This window comes from Coloeus monedula (assembly GCF_965178545.1).
Source record: "Coloeus monedula genome assembly, chromosome: 4".
Taxonomy (NCBI): Eukaryota; Metazoa; Chordata; class Aves; order Passeriformes; family Corvidae; genus Coloeus; species Coloeus monedula.
Window position 1 is genome coordinate 57,886,128 of NC_138784.1, and position 17,639 is coordinate 57,903,766.

Consider the following 17,639-nt stretch of genomic DNA (forward strand, 5'->3'; position numbering starts at 1 on the left):
CCGCCCTGCCGCCGCCTGGCCGCGCGCCGCCGCATGCAAATGAGGGCTCTCCTCATTGGGTCGCCCCGGGAGCCCTTTGAAAGGGCGCCCGGCGATTGGCCGCGCGGCAGCGTTAACGCACACGGGAGAATCTCCCCCCAGCCCTTTTTTTTTTTGCCGCTAATGTGTGATGCGTTCCTCTCAGACGGTGTGTAACTCTGCGCGCCGGTTACTACAGAACAAGTAGTTCCCAGCCCCCCGCCCTCCCCGTGCCCGCCCGTGCGGTGGGGCGGGACACGGACGCTGTAGTCGCGGCCACCGCCCCACGGGGGCTCCGGCGCAGAGGGGAGGGGGCGGCGGAGGCGGTGGGGAGAGGTGTTCCCCCCCTCCTCCCCCGCGGAGGGATATCCTGGTCGCGCTCGCCGCACTCTGCCCGTACCAAAATATTGGGAGTTAAGAGGCGGCTCGGCGGCGCCGCCGGCTCAGAAGCGCGCGGGCAGCTCGGCGGCGGCGCGGTGTGTCCTCCGCCCGCCACGGCTCCACTGCGGCGCCCAGCCCGCTCCTGCCGCCGCGGCCCCTGCAGGGGCGGGCTCCACGCGCGGACCCGGAGCTCCCGGACTTGTCTGTCTCTGCGGAGGGTTCTAGTTCTGCCTGCGCTTGCCTGCGCCCCGAGCGGCTTTCGCCGGGTGGAAGAAGGAACGCGGGAGCGGCGCGTTCGCTGACTGCGTTTCTCCGGAGGACTTTGTGCGACCGACGCCTGGACTGCTGCCGGCGGGGACCCCCAAGGATTCCGTGGGTTCCCGCTCTCGGTCGAAGAAGGAGCCGCGCAGAAGCTTTCCGCGGCTCGCCGCCCTCCGCCGGCTCCGGGGAGAGGAGAGCCGCGCTGAGCCGGGAGGACGCCGGCGGAGCTGCCGTGGGGAACTCGCCGTTTCCCCCCCCCCCCCCCCCTCGGAAGATGTTGCTCTCCAAGTTCGGCTCGCTGGCGCACATCTGCAGCCCCAGTATGGACCACTTGCCGGTGAAGATCCTCCAGCCAGGTACGCGGCTGGGCTGTCCCCTGCCAGCGCCGCTCCGGAGGGCGCGGACCGGCCCTGCGTTACCGGGGTATCGGGGTCGGCGTCTCGCAGACCCCGGAGCTGCGTTTATTTCCTTATATTTATGTCTTTTTGTTATTCAAGAAGATTATTTTTAAAAAATAAAGCCTTGGTCGGAATCAGGGCAGCGTATGGGTCCGCCAGCCAGAGCGTTTGTGGTTTTTTTTTTTTTTTTTTTTTTTTTTTTTTTTTTTTTAATTTATTTTTATTGTTCTTTTTACTATTATTGTTATTCGGGCGCAGCGCGGCTGCGGACACTAACGCGGGTGTTTCCCTCTTTTCCGCAGTGAAAGTGGAAAAGGAGCCGTTTGATAAAGTCTACCAGGTGGGCTCCGTGCTGGGCAGCGGGGGCTTCGGCACCGTGTACGCGGGGAGCAGGATCGCCGACGGGCTGCCGGTGAGGCACGGGGCGCTCGGGCGGGGGCGGCGGGAGGGAGCGTGGCGCGGGAATCTGCGGGCGCGGGAAGCGGCGGGCGCGGCCGGCCCGGCCCTCGGCGGCGGGGCGCAGGCTGAGCCCGCCCCGCCGCTCACGGCGCCTCCTTTCTCCGCGCTCCGCAGGTCGCCGTGAAGCATGTGGTGAAGGAGCGGGTGACCGAGTGGGGCACGATTGTAAGTAACCGGGGGAGCTCCGGGGGTGCTGCGGGGCTCCGCCGCGGCGGGGCCATTGTGTGGGCGGCGGGGCCCGCCCCGCTGGCGCGGCCTCTGCGTCGGGAGGGAATTTGGCGGGGGTTCGCCGCCGCAGCGCCGCGCCCGCCCCTCGGACTGCGGCAGCGGCGGAGGGGGCCCGCCGGCCGCGCCCTCCTCCCCGCCCTGCACGCCCTCCTCCCTCCCTTCCTCCCTCCCTCCCTTCCTCCCTCCCTTCCCCGCGTCCCTCCCCTCGGCGAGGGGGTGCCCCGGGCCGCGCCACTCCCCCGCTGACCCGCGCCCCCCTTTCTGCCCAGAGCGGTATCATGGTGCCCCTGGAGATCGTCCTTCTCAAGAAGGTGGGCTCTGGCTTCAGAGGGGTCATCAAGCTGCTGGACTGGTACGAGCGGCCCGACGGGTACCTGATCGTTATGGAGCGGCCTGAGCTGGTGAAGGACTTGTTCGACTTCATCACGGAGAAAGGCGCCCTGGACGAGGAGACGGCCCGCGGGTTCTTCCGGCAGGTGCTGGAGGCGGTGCGCCACTGCTACGGCTGCGGTGTGGTGCACCGGGACATCAAGGACGAGAACCTGCTGGTTGACCTCCGCACAGGCGAGCTGAAGCTCATTGATTTTGGCTCGGGGGCCCTCCTCAAGGACACAGTTTATACTGATTTTGACGGTACGTGTCCACCGCCCTTCCCGTGCCCCTCCCGGGGTTATTCCCTCCCTCTAGTTGCCACTTAGCCCGTTCCCAGTGACCGGCCACAGCAAGCAGAGCCCCTGACGCGGGTGTTCATATCAGGTCTATCGGTAATGGAAACCCGTGGACCCGAAGTGGCTTAGGGGTGTTCAGTTGCGTAGGAAAGAAGCGATTCCAGGCAGTGACGCAGCAGTTTATGTTTCCCTGTCTTGGAAAAAGCGGGGTTTTTTTCCTAGAGGGCGATCTGTTTACATGGAGGTTTTGCCAGTGTCGGATGTTTCCATGTGTGGATATGCAATTTTTATATGCAGTGCCTTTTTTTAACTCGGAGTGGTACCTCCCCCACTCCCATTCTGCCGGTGTCCTGGAAATCCCGCATTGCAGATTTTAAAGTGATGGGGATAATTGTACTCTCTCGAAATGACTTGCCGCGGGGGCTAGGGTCGATGCTTTAGAGGTGGGAAAGCTGAACATAAGCCAGCATGTGACCAGAGGGAGCATTTCCCCCAGTCCTTGGAGTGTGACTGATGTAACCGGGGTCTCGCTCCCCCCGCCCCCAGCTGCCGCACTCACATCTGTTTGTTGTGAAACCCGAAGCCCCGCTGCACGTGACCCTCGGCATCACGAATTCCCCGTTTTGTTTGGTATCCAAGGAGCTCTTGGGCACTGGAGGAAGGGGAAGAGGGGCGGGTTGGGAAAAGCTGCTGCATAGAAGCCCGGGGGGGGGCCTTAAAAACGTAGAAATCGTAAGCAGCCCTATTTTGTTTACTGCCCTGTGGAATTGGATAAAGCAGATTAGCCCCGTGTAATACGGGCAGACCTGAGTTTCACCTTCTTGTTGCCCTCTCCTCCTCCCCGCCAGCCCCCTTTGTCCTTTTGTGTCTATTTTTGGTGTGATGCTGCAGACGCCACGTGGTCAGTGAAAGGGAGCCCGCCTCAGTAAACAGTCAGCTGATGGGGCTGTGTTATTCCTTGCAACAAAATAGAACCGGATGGGCCAAGTCTGTTGATGGTGTAACCCTGCAGATGACCTGAAATTACACTGTTAATGGCTTTGGCTTGTAAAAAATTTAAAGCTGTTTAGTTTTTTAGGTTTAGTTTTTTGTTTGGGTTTTTTTTGTTGCTGCTGTTGTTGTTTGTTTGTTTGTTTTAAATTCCCAAATGCCAAGTTTTTGAATTTAATTTTGCTTTGCCAGAAGGAGCTGAACAATGGGGAAACACTTTAAACTTTTACTCTAATAGTGTGTATTTTTCTGCTTTCAGGAACGAGAGTATACAGCCCTCCAGAGTGGATCAGATACCACAGATACCATGGGCGGTCAGCAACAGTATGGTCTCTGGGAGTTTTGCTGTATGATATGGTTTGTGGAGACATCCCTTTTGAGCAAGATGAAGAAATCTTGAGGGGACGATTATACTTCAGGAGAAGAATTTCACCTGGTAAGTTCTATAGAAGTTAAGTGGGTTTTCTGGTTTTGGGTTTTTTTTAATAGTCCTGTAAATTTGAGCTTGTGTGGGTGGATTTTTGTTATTAAAAAGACAATCAGAATTGTCTTTTTTTTGCTTTCTTAGTCTAATACGGCTTTCTTTTTTTTATTGCAGAATGTCAACAGCTGATCAAATGGTGCCTTTCACTGAGGCCTTCAGACAGACCAACACTTGAGCAGATTTTTGACCATCAATGGATGCACAAATCTGAAGTAGTGAAGTCTGAGGACTGTGACATAAGGCTACGGACCCTTGATACTGATGTGTCTAGCACAAGTTCAAGTAATGAGAGTCTGTGAATTACTAAGGACCTCGCACTGGGAGGGGGAGCTACAAGCAGAAAGACCACAGTGCTGCTGCCAATACATACGAGGGGCTAGAAAAATGCATTCATTATTCTGTAGTTGAATCTTTGTCTGAGGGACTTGATTTTGTTTTCCCCCTTTGCTGGTTTCTGCTTTGGAATGAGAGATTTCCTTTGGAAATGCTGATGTTTGGGAGTTGCAGGCCAGTACTTAGTCAAAGACTGACCTTATTAAGAAAGCAGTGACCTCTTGAATACATGGTAAACTTTTTTGCTCTCATAGAGCCTGGACTAGATTTTATTTGCTTTTGAGTGCCTTTTTGAAAGCTGCTTCAGTGGGACTTTCTTTTTTGAGCTGTCTATGTCCAAAGAAGATCCAGTTCATTATAGGAATTTGCTCCCTTTAGACTCAGTGCTGGAGGAAGCAGCTCCTATGATGCATTGGAGAACCTGTTCGGTGATTGAATGAAGTAGTCCCATCCACTGGTGATGGAATACTTGAACACAGACATTTCACTCCTGCCCCCCTGCCCTTTACAAACCCAACCCACCTCTGCTGCTCAAAATATTTCCTATAGCCTGCACAGAAATATGAACAGGTATATTGGCTTCTTTATCAGAAACATTTATTCATGTTTCCTTTTATCATCTCTACCATTGGGCATGAGAAGCCCCTTTCTCAACTCCCCCCGGCCTTTTGTCACCCTGCGAGTCTTAAAGTATGTATGGGCATGTCGAATGCACAATCAATGCAATATTCAAGGACTTCTACTTTTTTTTTTTCCATACCTGTATAATGTGTTTATGTAAGCTTGGTTTTTCCATGTATTATACAGTTATTTATTGTTTGAAATTTAGAAGACCTCCCACAGTTTTCAACTGTGGCTATTTATTTGGTTAATTTATTTGGTTAGAGTTATTCAACACTGTGCTTTCCCCTCCTTCTCCCCATGGGAATTCTAGTGGTTTGCCCATGGCACTTTTTTTCTGCATTCCTGTCAACTTTTGGTTAAAAAAAATTTAAAAAAAAAATTTCTGACCTTACCAGTTTTTTGTTGGAAGATGGGAAATTGTTGTACAAAGTCTAATTTAAGGGAAATAGAATGACTTTTTTAAGTTAGTCAGTATGCCTTTTGTCTGGTATTAATGTACCAGAAGTGTAAAGTAATGCTGTTTGGAAGGGTTTTAAATTATTGACATTGTACAGTCTCCGTGCATTGGCTCTGGAAGGTAGAGTGGCAGAGTCATAAACCTTAATTTATTTTAATAGCTGTGTTTCTGTGATCTGGTTGCATTTATGCAGCTTGGATTTGGACTTTTTTTCTTCTGTTTAACAGTGTGAAATGTATGGAGATCATATTTTTTATACAGGTATTTCAATTAAACTTTTTGTATATAACAGTTCTGTGTTTGTGTACTTTTATCTTCACTGTTACTTGTGATGAACTGGGGAACACCAGCTCAAGCCTTGTTAAAGGCCTGCAGCAGCTGACCCAGAGTTACTAGATGGTCTATGCCACTAAGCAGTGACCATTTTGAAAGAATTAAGCAATCCATCACCTGAGCTCTATCTACTCCTCAATCACTGCGTTTGATGTTGGACTGGGGAAAGGAGTACAATACAGCAGCACTGATGGCCTACATAAAAGGGAATTGGCCCTGTAATTGTGGGACTTTTACCTCTGTCAACACTGAATATCAGTGTACTTGTCCTTAAGTACAACAAGGAAGGATTTCTGTAGCTGCTTGTGGCTATTGTTTTCACAGTTGATATGTTTACTTTCCATTACATTCAGTTTCCTTCTTCCTGCATACACCTTCCTTCTGGGGGTGGATGAGGACTTCCTGTGCCTTTATGGGAAAGGGACAGCATTTTTGAAGATCAGGGCTACTGTTTTCCTTCAACTCCCTTAGATGATCAAAAAAAGACTGGTGTGTCTGTCACTTGGTAAGACTACTGGGGAGCATGTGCCATTCTCACCTATAGCAAAGGACAAAGAGAAATGTCCTCAGCATTCACCTTCACACGTTGGGAGTCAAGTCCTGCAGATTAACGATTTTATCCTCATCTCTCTGCAGCCAGAGACTGACCTGACTTGGTCTTTCTGCGGGGGTGGTAGCGATTACTAGGTTTAACTACCACAGATGGATCTACGAGGTATATTTGAGGATGTGTTCAGTCGTTAAAGGTGCTTTGTAGTTGTCACAGTAAAGGGCTAGGCTTAGAATCTGTTGGTTTTGTTATTTCCCTTTCTGGGGATCTTTTTGCCAGCTCAGCTCATCTGCTATTATTTTGGTTCCCTATGGGGAATATCCCACTGACATCACATCAGTCTCCTGTTGCTAACTAGTTCAGACTCAAAATGCCAATGAATAGCAGGAGGTAAATGTGAAGAAAAAAGACCATTTTTGGTCTGCACTTTTCTGATGTCATGGAGGGCAGGTGTGTAGCTTTTTCTTGGCCATAAAAAGGAAGCTCAAATTACTCTAGTCGGGGGAAAAAAAACCCCTAGCCACAGTTATGTCCATCAATTTGTTGTCTATTTTTTCTGATTTTGTTCCTTTTTTATTTTAGAATTGTTTCTTCAGTTTTTAATGAAAATTTGTACATATGCTAAACCTAGTCCCTGAAAAACTCAGTTCCCTATTGTTGGAATTCTATTCACAGAAATAAAAGATTCTACAGTTAAGATTGCTTAAGACACGGATTTTTCTATGAGAAAAACACTTAAAAGTGAATATTTTGAGTTTTGCTTTGGAATGAGAAATTCCTTCTGCTTAAGAGGGGAGGTATGCTACAGGAGAGGTGATCCCAGCACCTACTGCACTTCTTTAGGGAAACATGTTTCTAACCACAAGTGCTCCCTGGAGAAATTCCAGTCGCTGAAAGTAATTAACATCTTCCACTCCAGCGGCTTCACATGTTCACAGCTGTTCTGAGGGATGGCAGCGGGGCTGTACGGGTGAGCTTCAAAGGGCTACCAGAAAAGCGATTCTAAAAACACATTTGTAAAGCTATTGTTGATTGCTGAGCTAGGGACTTTCAACATTTCCACAGGAGCTGTTACTTTCCTTAGCTTCACTGAGAATCAGCGTTGAAATGCTCTGTTTTGAAACATAAAAACTAGGTTTTCACCTTTTGCTACTGAGGCAAAATGCATTAAAAGGATAAAGGTCAAAAGGACAGGGGCACGAGTGCTGACTCCCCTCTGGGATTAGCTCAACATAAAAGGTGCACTTTCAGTGCTGCACAGGCAGCTTTGGTTGTGAAACTCCCCTGTACACTAATAGAAGCCATGTGGCTGAAACACCATATACTGAAAGTAATGATTTGTAAAAATAGCTTTTCATTACAGTTGAAAGTTGGAAAATGATGTGTTAATATAGTTCCATTAGCTGAGTGTTTCTGCCAAAATGAGCAAGTCGGTGACAGCTCTTGGTTTCTCCTGTGCTTCTATCTGGTATTAATATCATTAAATGTTATTTCTCTGGGATCCTCCTTTTCATGCTCTCTCCCCACTAGGCTGGTTTTCAACAGCACAAAGCTTGAAAAATAAAACTCAGCAGGTCATTCATATCATTTAAATCAGGGCCTGTTTTAACCTTGAAAAATTGATATAGCAATACTCATACCTATGCATGTATGCATGCTACTGGCTTCATAACAGATATTTTAAACATATTCTAATCCTGAAATATCTCTAACAATGTAGTGTTTTGTGTAACTCATATCTCCAATAAAGCTCATTCCCCTGAGTGCATAACCATACACTCTCTTATTTTCTTTTTTTTTTTCTTTTTGTTAACTGAGTTTATATTTACTGAAGCAGCTGAACAAGAGCCCTTTGAACATAACTATCGAAGGATGTTAGGAAGATTGACTAGGGTGTGTTCTCACCAAACACTTATGGTTCTCTCTCAGTGGTTTACTGACCTCTGTTGGTGAAATTAAAGTACATGTTCCAAAAATGATGATACATAAATTGTGGAGAGTTTAAATCGCCACTGGCTGATATTTTTAGATATACCCATATCTATGGTATATATAGCTATGACTATGGCTAATACTTAATTAACTCATAATGCTTGAAAGGATATTTCATTAAAAAATGAAAAATTTTAAATTACTACAAATGCGAAAATAGCTTCTCAATAAAAATGGGAGAGGGGAGTATGTATTCAAAAGGTTGTCAAATCTGCATCTGATGTTATAGTGCTAACCTGCCTAGTGTGCCCCCAGTCACCTACATGACTGTTGGCATGAGCGTTTACAAGCATATTAGGCCTCATTCTTCCACTTCATTTCAGTAACCATGAGAAGCACTTGTCTTCTGGCATGCAGATGGGCAGTAATTCTCAGTGGTGTAACTAGATAACAGAATGCTGTGGCCCAATCAGCCTAGTGTTAGTGGATTTTTTTCTACTAACAGCAGTGATGCTACAATTCGTAGCAGAAGTCAAGATGGCAGCATTTTCGTCTCATGGCAATACAGTTTTTGATGCTGTCCCAAAATTTTCTCTGCTTGTAAATTTGCTATTACTTAGCTTCATGGTTGTCTGTGATTTAAAAATTTAATATGTTTTTGCCTGCAGCATCCCTTTAGGTAGCTGATTTACCAGAGACATATTAAGCTTTGGTGTTATTGCAGAATTGCTGAACAAAGTGATAAGGAGGTCACAAATTCATGCAACTAAAAATGAACTTAAATCTGTATAAGACAGGATTCATAATTATTTTCAGAGAAAGTTTGTCTCATAACTGGTGAATTCATGTTATGACTAAAAAATGTGTCCATATAGACATACCAGCTCTTTTTTTTGATGGAGTGACTAGAGAACTCCAGAGCTGTGGTGTAACTCAAAGCAAAATGAGGAGCAGAAACATACATCCATTTAATTCTTGCAGACATTTTCTTAGCTTGCAATTCCACTCCTTCTGTTCCAATAAACTTAAAAGGTATTCAATCTTTGTGTCCTTTACTGCTCGTAATTATTATTTGTAATACAGCCTGGCACACTCAAGTTTTAAGAAACATTAAGTGGTTTCTAATACTCTGATAAAATCGGCATGTTTATATCTCAGATGCTAGGATTTCCTTTTCCTTAAAATGCTATGAAGGAAATTACTTGCCTGTGGAAACATTCTGCTTACATAATAATATAAATTCAATATAGGTCTCAGATTAGCTGTGTTTAAGATCTAATTAATATGGTCTTAGTAAGAATGTTATCTATTATAGCTAATACTCTGCTAATTGACTGCACAAACCATTATGTAAAAAGCTGCTTATACTAGTCCACTAAGAGAATTAGTGAGATGCATACTTCGACTTGCACTGTTTCTCAGGTAAGTCTGTGTTAAACATCAAAATTAGAATTAAGTCATAGGCAGAAAAGTAACTTGTGGATCAATATGATCCTTTGTTTACTATTAATGACTCAGCAGTCACTTTAAGTCTCCAATCAGGAGTATGGAAAGATTACAGAAAATTATACTGAAAACTGAGTATTTTGCTCTAATATGTACAGAATCCTGAAGCAAATGTTTTGTTATTTTATGAATAACTGTCTGTGTAATAGCTAGGTGGACTTTTTTTTTTTTTTTTTTTTTGGTATGTTAGTTCTACTGAAAAAAAAATGCTCTTTTGTAGAAAAAAAAAGGTTTGCTTGAAACACTTATTCTGGTAATTATGAATGGTCTGGTGTCAGGCTTGAAGTTTATCTCTCCACTTTTCTGCTTCCCTTCTTTTAGGACAGGAAAATCTAAGCATCAAATATCTATTTGAATTAAAATATATAAACATGTTAACAAGCATATGTTACAAAAGATTGGAGTGGTGATCCCCCATAATTTTTTTTCCCAAAAGCTTCCAAGCCTAATAGAGTCATGAAAGTGAACAGTCTCTTTCAAGATCATCCTAAGGAAAGATGTCCATTACCTGGGGAGAAATACTCCTGTGTTCATACTCCATGCAAAGATTTTGGGGGGGAGAGAGGGGAGGGTTGTTTGTTTGTTTGTTTATAATAGCTAAGTAATATCAAAAGCCTTAAAATACAAAGATTCACATCAGCATAGAAAAGTGTAAGAGATCACTACTTTGCAGAGCAAAGTTGTCTATTGTCTGGGCAGATATAAATAGATAAAAAACTTAATCCACAGGAAGGCAGGTTAAGATGTGGTAAGGAAGAGTTTTATATCTATAAAGCTAGTTGAACACCAGGGTAAACATACTGTGTAGTAAATCAATATTTTTAGAAACAAGCATTTTTCATAAATCATCTAGAAGTTACAGCTAATTTAAAATTACTTTGAATTTCATCAGCCTAATTATCTTGAATGACAAAGAGAGATTCCAGTCACAACATTCATGTGCTTCTTGAACCAATATAAAATTTATTGACAGTGCTGGTTTTGCTACTGGCAAAACCAAAAGTTTTAATGCAGATTTGAGTTAATCAATAGAAGTAGTGACAGATTTTCTCATGATGGTGAGGCTATGGGGCTACTGACCTTTCCCAAAGCCAGCATCAGCTAAATTGTTCCTCCCACTATCCCTTCCTTTTGCTGGTGAACTGATATTAAGATCGATAAACTGTTATCTCTGATAGCAACCCAGCATGAGGGAATGTGTGCAACTGCTTGGGTCTGGGATGTGATGGAAGAGAGATGGTACTGCTGAAGAAAGGATATGTGTAATAACAAAATTTTCTCTAGTCAGTACCAACAAGCATACCCCCTAGTTTCTATTTGATAACTTCTGCATCAAGGAATTTGTAAGGAATACGACAAATCCTGCTATTTTTAATCTTACATGCAAGTTACTTTAAATGTCTTTTCTTCAGCTTTTCTTCAGGTACTGAGCATTTGCTTGAGAGGTATACAGTACCCCAAGTACTGATGAAGTGAAAGAACTAACATGACTCAGAATCCTACACAGGTCAAAACTTAATTCATGACTATATTTATGTATCTCAACAGTATGCCCTACTTTTTAACCAGCTTCACAGGTACATTTGCAAATGAGAAAATACATTCAATATTTCAGAATTGTTAATTGGCGACAACACTTTACAGCTATTCATGAAGAAAAGATAAGTTGCAGTGAGAAAAAGTAATGCAAATAAATGAGTTATCATCATTGCATTTATTGTTTTATCTCAAGATCTATGATTTTCCTATTTCTCTGTCATTTTGAGTCTTCAGCTGGCATGAGCTCCATTGTCCTCTCTAGGATATTTTTACCAGTACTCATGGTTTAATATGTAGGATTCCCATATACTTAAAGGAAAACTTCAGCAACTGATCTTGAAAATCTTGAAAATCTTGGGTCAGTCCCTGTGTAAACCATGAATTTTGAGTGCATTTTAAAGGTACACTGTTCCCAGTTTAGTGCTTGTTGTGGTGATGCACTCAAGTAGCTCTAATAGCTGAGGATCACCATTCCTCTGACAACTCCTAGCCAAAACACTCTTGGTGGTATGTGACCCAATTCTGCAGTTCTTGTAAAAAAATTCCAATCATTTCAAGGGGGATTTTGTCTGTGTGATAACTACAGAGCTATCTCTTAACTCGTGACAAAAGAATGTCTGCCCCAGAGAGAAAATAAATAAGAAAGCCTGAAGTTGTAAAGAAAACCTCTCCTGCAATGCTGAAAAGCATAGAGAAAGGAGCCCTTCTGTCTTTCAGAAGTCATAGCTGCCTCTGTAAGACAACAAATGTTATTTGGACCGCAAGGTCAAGGTAACTTGAAAAAAAAGTAGAGCATAAAAACTATGTCAAAACCTGAGTCCTTGGTGGCATTTTTGTTAATACCACAAAGAGCAGTTACTCACCCCTGAGATTAGCTCAATTGGTTAGAGCATGCTAATAACACCAGTTTTTTTCCCATGTAACTGCCTGTTGATGTGAAAAAGGGTTCATAACCATGTTGATCACAATTTATACCTCTCTTTTCCTCTGCTGAACAGAATTTCATTAGTCACCAGCTAATGGCACGATCCAACTCCTTTTATGGCTTGAGACAAACTCCTACCGATACAGGTGATGAGAGGAACATGTGTGAGTCACAGTTTCAGAACAAATAATACACACTTTCATATTCTTTACTAAGTTACATTCTTATTATTTAATATTATTTTAAAACTAATGTTGTCATGGCAAAAACTGCACTGGTGGCAATAGTTCTTTTCAACCAGATAGTTTTCACAGTCCTTTAGAAACTCCATTCACTGATTATGAATATATATATATGATAGCAACTTTTGTCTACATCTTACTGCCATCTTATATTATAACTTTCTTAATTCCAGAACAAAGTAATATAGTTGACAACACTGAATATTTAGCCAGACCTGAAATTAATTACTCTTTCTGACCAATTTTTCTGTTCTCTTGGAAAATCTGAATTTCTTTAATGGAAATTTCGAATGACACAAGTTCATATGTATGACTATATATATAATATTTCAAACTCCTATAGTAGGTCTTCTCCAATGAACAGATTAGTTCAATTGAAGCTCACTGACAACTGAGCACCACAAATGGTGGTCACAAAGGCAATATTAAAAAGTCATAAAGAATCCCTGGACAAACACAAAATTATCAGAGGTGCAAATGAAGTTCTCCCTAGTCTTGCAGGTGGCCAGTACAAAGCTTGCATGGCACTGGAGACAAACTGGAATGGAAGATACTTCAAATAGCATAGTGATAAAGCATCAAATGGCTTGGTGCTGGTTTTCTGCAGGGAAAGATCATTTCACCTTGCACAGGAATATGTTTGTTCTTGAGTACTGTACTTCTGCTCTCGGCTGCTAAAATTCAAGATAATTGGCTTAGACCTGGAAAAAAATACAAACATTTGTGTTGAAATGAAAGTATCTTGACATATCTAGATTAACATTTACAATGCTGTTAACTGACTCAAGCTAATGCAATCAACTCAGAGGATTTGAAAGTCCAGATTCACAGACTTCAGCTAAGGGATTGTCTAAACAAATCTACTGCAAGTAAATTTTCCCAAGTAAATTTTTGAACTAACACCTCTTTGAGGACACTGAATAATAACAAGTAGTTAATTTTCTCCTTTTTCACTAGTTTTATGTAAAGCGTGTTTGAGAACATTTGTTGTAGTACCTGTTAAAGCAATTTAGCTGGAATTGTTTCAGTGGGGGTAACTGAAATCCTGGTCTGGGTGGGTAGATCAGTACTCACTGCAGACTGACGGCTGGTTCTTATCTATATTTCCATGTAGATTTCCCCTTAGAAGGTGATTTGCTTATTTAAAGAGCAATATGGGATATGAAAGTGTTAAGTAAACATATGCTTTGCAACTACAAAGCAGTACAAAGTAGTAGTGGCCATTGTAAATAGGTAAATGTCATTTAAAAAATCACAAAGTGAAGAAAAGTTGCAATGGCACTTTCTTCTGAATACAGCTGCTGACTGATTACCTAAAACTATGGAGCAGCTACTTGCAACAGATTTACCCTGCACATGCATTTCAGTCTAACTATCTCAAAAACTGGCTGGGGTATGTTGTACAAATTTTGACCACAAGCTGGCCTGCATATGCCACTGTAATTTATACAGTTGATTACCTTCCACTTTCTCAAGGATGCTAACTGGCATGAACCTTCATTTTTTTCATTTCCAGTAATTAATTCCCTGTAGAGAGGGACTGAAAACACTAAACAAAAGCATTTAGTCAGAAATTATTAGAGTTGGCTTGTCAGCTGTTAATCACCATGCATTTTTGCACAAGGAGTGAAAATTTTATTAAACCTTATACTTAATTAAAACCTATTATTTCCGTAGCAGATTGGAAAGTACTGTCATCTGTTTAGACTTGTATCCTAAGATTCATTAAGAGTTGGTTTCCTGCAACATGTAGGCATTTAGAAATTAATTCTACTGGGCACTGAATGAAGATACAAAGGGTGAGGGCTGTAGCACAGTCAAGAATTCTTTTGTTGAAGGTCTTCCAAACCCCCACCATAATGCACACTGACAACACAATGAAGGAATACTAATGAAATTGAATGGGATTAAAACTAGAAAGTGAAGAATAATGAGAAAAAAAAAATTGCTTCACAGATTTTGGGATTCATTGCCATAGTCTGGTCTTGTGAATGACATGGGCACTAGAATTTTGTACAATCATTCCTGCTTGAATTACTATTACAAAAGAAAAAAAAAAGTGGTTTTTTTGTATATTTGCCATTTCTGGGGAAGTGACAACAGCAGCTTGCTGAAAGCTAATAAGACCTCAATGCTCTGGTGTAAGATTCCTCTAAAGATTCAGAAGGAAAAATATCAGCAAATGACAATGACCGATTACTGTTTATTATTAGAGGTGCAAAGACTTGCAAAACATTGCTTGTTTTCAATGGCTTTTTAAATACATCACCATCCTGCTGCATCACCATTATGTAGGAACATGTAAGAGGTGCATATCTCATTACTGTTTTCTGGGAAGAATTTCATATCAGCCCCAAGTTCTTGCCAGAGTGTGGTAGACGCTGCTCTATCCATCAAGATGACTGAACTGCAGTCAGTCATTTGGCCAAAACTGGTATTAAGAGTTGGCTTGTTAGACCGATCTCATTACTATGTCCACTGCTTCTTGTATGTTGTAGAATCTCATTGTTATCAAGCTTGACAAATTTTACTCTGTTCATCCCTGCTCCCTGCCCCAGGGTACACCTTTAGCTACATGGATTTCTTATCTCTCCACTATTCTTTACCATTTTTGCACCACACCCTTTAGTTTCATGTATCTCTTGTCTTTCTTGGTTTCTCTGTCTCTTGCCTCCAGCCCTGACATCAGGGATTTGCTAACAGCATTCATGTCCCAAGTGTACTGCTGCTGTGAAGACTTTAGAGGGATTGCCCTGGGAACATATGGTCAGGTGCAGCAGCAACAAGTGCAGTACCTCACTGAGAGCCAGATGCAGACATGGGTAAAAAGCCATTAATGTTTTATATTTTTCCTATTTATCATTAGCAGCCATTGATTAAGCAAGTAATATGACTGATCTCAGGCAATAAACGCAGCTTTGCTCTGAAGGACTTGCAGTCCAGAAAGGCAAACAGCAGGCACAGTGTAAGGTGAAAGGGATGAATATATATTTTTTGAAACAATACCATCTATTTCTACTGGCTGTCTGCCTGGCCATTATTAACTCGCAGCACTTTGTAGGCATCCAAGTTGGATCTTCCTGCTGTTACTGGAAAATTTTTCTTGGCTCAGATATGAAAATAATTTCCTTTCAAACTCAACACTATGTTGTTACAATATCCATTTTGATAATCTGATGGTCAAATGTGGTGATTGTCTCTTGGAGCACCTCACAGGGACACTATTGTTGTGTGATAGTGACCTTACATCTGGGAACAACCTTGCTTAGGGCTTCCCAAATCTCTCTCTTACAAGGCCATATGACAGATATGTGTAAGGCTCCATGCCAGTCACACTTGTTTAAAAACTCCTTGACACAGTCATGCCACTTGTGACTTCCTGTACTGCTGTGACATATGACCCTTACACTGCAAATATTGTTCTGTCTTATGCAAGGGTGTCACTACAGAAGGAGGATTATGTGAGGTCATGGCTACAGTCTGATCCTGCCTCAGCCCCAGATGTACAAGCAGAAAACAGTTGAGTGCATTAATATGTAAATGGATTTTAGATGCAACTGCCCCCTTTTCTGACATTCCTAGGTGAACAGATGCTAGATGTTGCTAGATATTGCTAGGTGTTGCTGGATGGCCCCAATCTGTTCAATAACCATCTGCATTAACTTATGACATAGCATAACCTTGGACAAGAGCAGCCAATGGAACCAGCCCACCTTTGTCACACACATGGGCTTATTTTTACTTTAGGCATGTACACATTTTTCTAATTTTATCCCCTGATAGCAATGAGACTTAGTCATAGTTGATAGCTGATCTCATCTCCTCTTCATTGACAAAAAACCAAAAAGCTAGTCAGAGGAACCATATCACTTCTAACAGGAAATTGTATGAGCCACAGCTGGTCTGCTAAAACAGAAGACACAGCGAAGCAGAAAAATTTATAAAAGTAGGTGTGTAAGGTAGGCCTTTCTTTCAAGCTACACAATGGACTGCCCTGGCAGAATGGAGCTACTGGAGGAGATCTTTCACTGCTGAACTTAATGCTCCCATTACTTAATGTTAGTGCTCTAGTATCACAAGTAGCAAAATCTCATCTACCACATATATAGGTGCCTATGAAGCCTAAATGTTCCTGTTGGAACAAAGGGTTTAAGATTCATTCATATGTATTGTAAAAACTATTACTGCTCATGCATATGAATTCTGTGGTTTTCTCACCTATATCTGCCCTTCTTTAAATGAAAAGCAAACCTTACCACATTATCAGGTTTCCCCTCCATCTCCTTACCCATTGCTATTTTTGCTGTTACCAGTATATCTTCACTTTGCCAGCAGTTATCTTGCGAAGTTGAAGAGAAAGAAGGAGATCTCAGGCCTTGTTTATCTTGACTTTAGAAATTAATGTTGCCATCAAGTGAAGTGTTAACATAATGAAAGCAAACTTGACTTTCAGAAAAATCAGTGAGCTGGAGACAAGTAGTTACATCCGTTTGTCTTGAAACCAGTCACGTTCAGGGAATGTAGGAATAACTATTTGTTGTATACAACATGAGCACATCAAAGCAAGAGTCTTCCCAGACCAGCTTTGGACCATCTCTAAAGGGTTTGGGAAGGCCTATGAAATGGCAGGCAGAAAACTGCCAGGTGGGCAGATGCAGAAGCAAAGGCAAAGGTAGATATCTGCCTTAACTGTGTTAACTTCATGAGCTGTTCCAGCTGGGGGAGACCTAAAATTTGATTGGAACCTTCCTGCCCTGTATAATTTCAAAAGAAAGATTATATCTCCCTCTGTTCCCCAAAGAAAGGAAAGACTGAGCAAGAGCAGAAAAGCTTAGGTGAGTGGCAATCAAATGCTCTCATGCTGTTGGTGACAGTAGTGGACACAGGGTAAGGAACATTGATGGGGTGACAGTGCAGAAGGATGATATTTTGGAAAAGTCCTTTCATGATGGGTTTATTTAAGGATCAGTACTGCAAAGATTTTAAGCACTAATAGCACATAATATCACTATCTAAAGTTCTGTCTAGGCTCAGGAGACCAAGGACAGACTGTCCTAGATTAGACAGGTTTCAGGGAGATTAGATAAAGTCCCTCGGTTTTTTTTTTTTTTTTTTTTAACTCGTGATATTAAAGAAATAGGGCTCATTAGGATATCATTAAATCAGTTAGCTCCTGCTCAGGTGCAAATGTGAAGACATATGGAAGTAAAGTACTTTGACCTTAACAACATCAACAAGCTGTAATTTTCCTCAAAAGGATTCACTACCTGTTAAACTGTTAAGGCCAAAGATCTCTTTATCCTGAGTGCTC

At 42.7% G+C, this 17,639-nt stretch overlaps 1 protein-coding gene across 1 annotated transcript; it reads left to right on the top strand.

Annotated features, from left to right (window-relative positions):
* Positions 1–480: 480 nt before the first annotated feature.
* Positions 481–5,592, top strand: PIM3 (Pim-3 proto-oncogene, serine/threonine kinase). The gene is made up of 6 exons (XM_082281103.1): positions 481–1,016; positions 1,361–1,470; positions 1,632–1,682; positions 2,015–2,378; positions 3,663–3,839; positions 4,002–5,592. The coding sequence occupies exons 1-6, from the start codon at positions 935–937 to the stop codon at positions 4,184–4,186; spliced, it is 969 nt and encodes a 322-aa protein (XP_082137229.1). The 5' UTR covers positions 481–934; the 3' UTR covers positions 4,187–5,592.
* Positions 5,593–17,639: the final 12,047 nt, after the last annotated feature.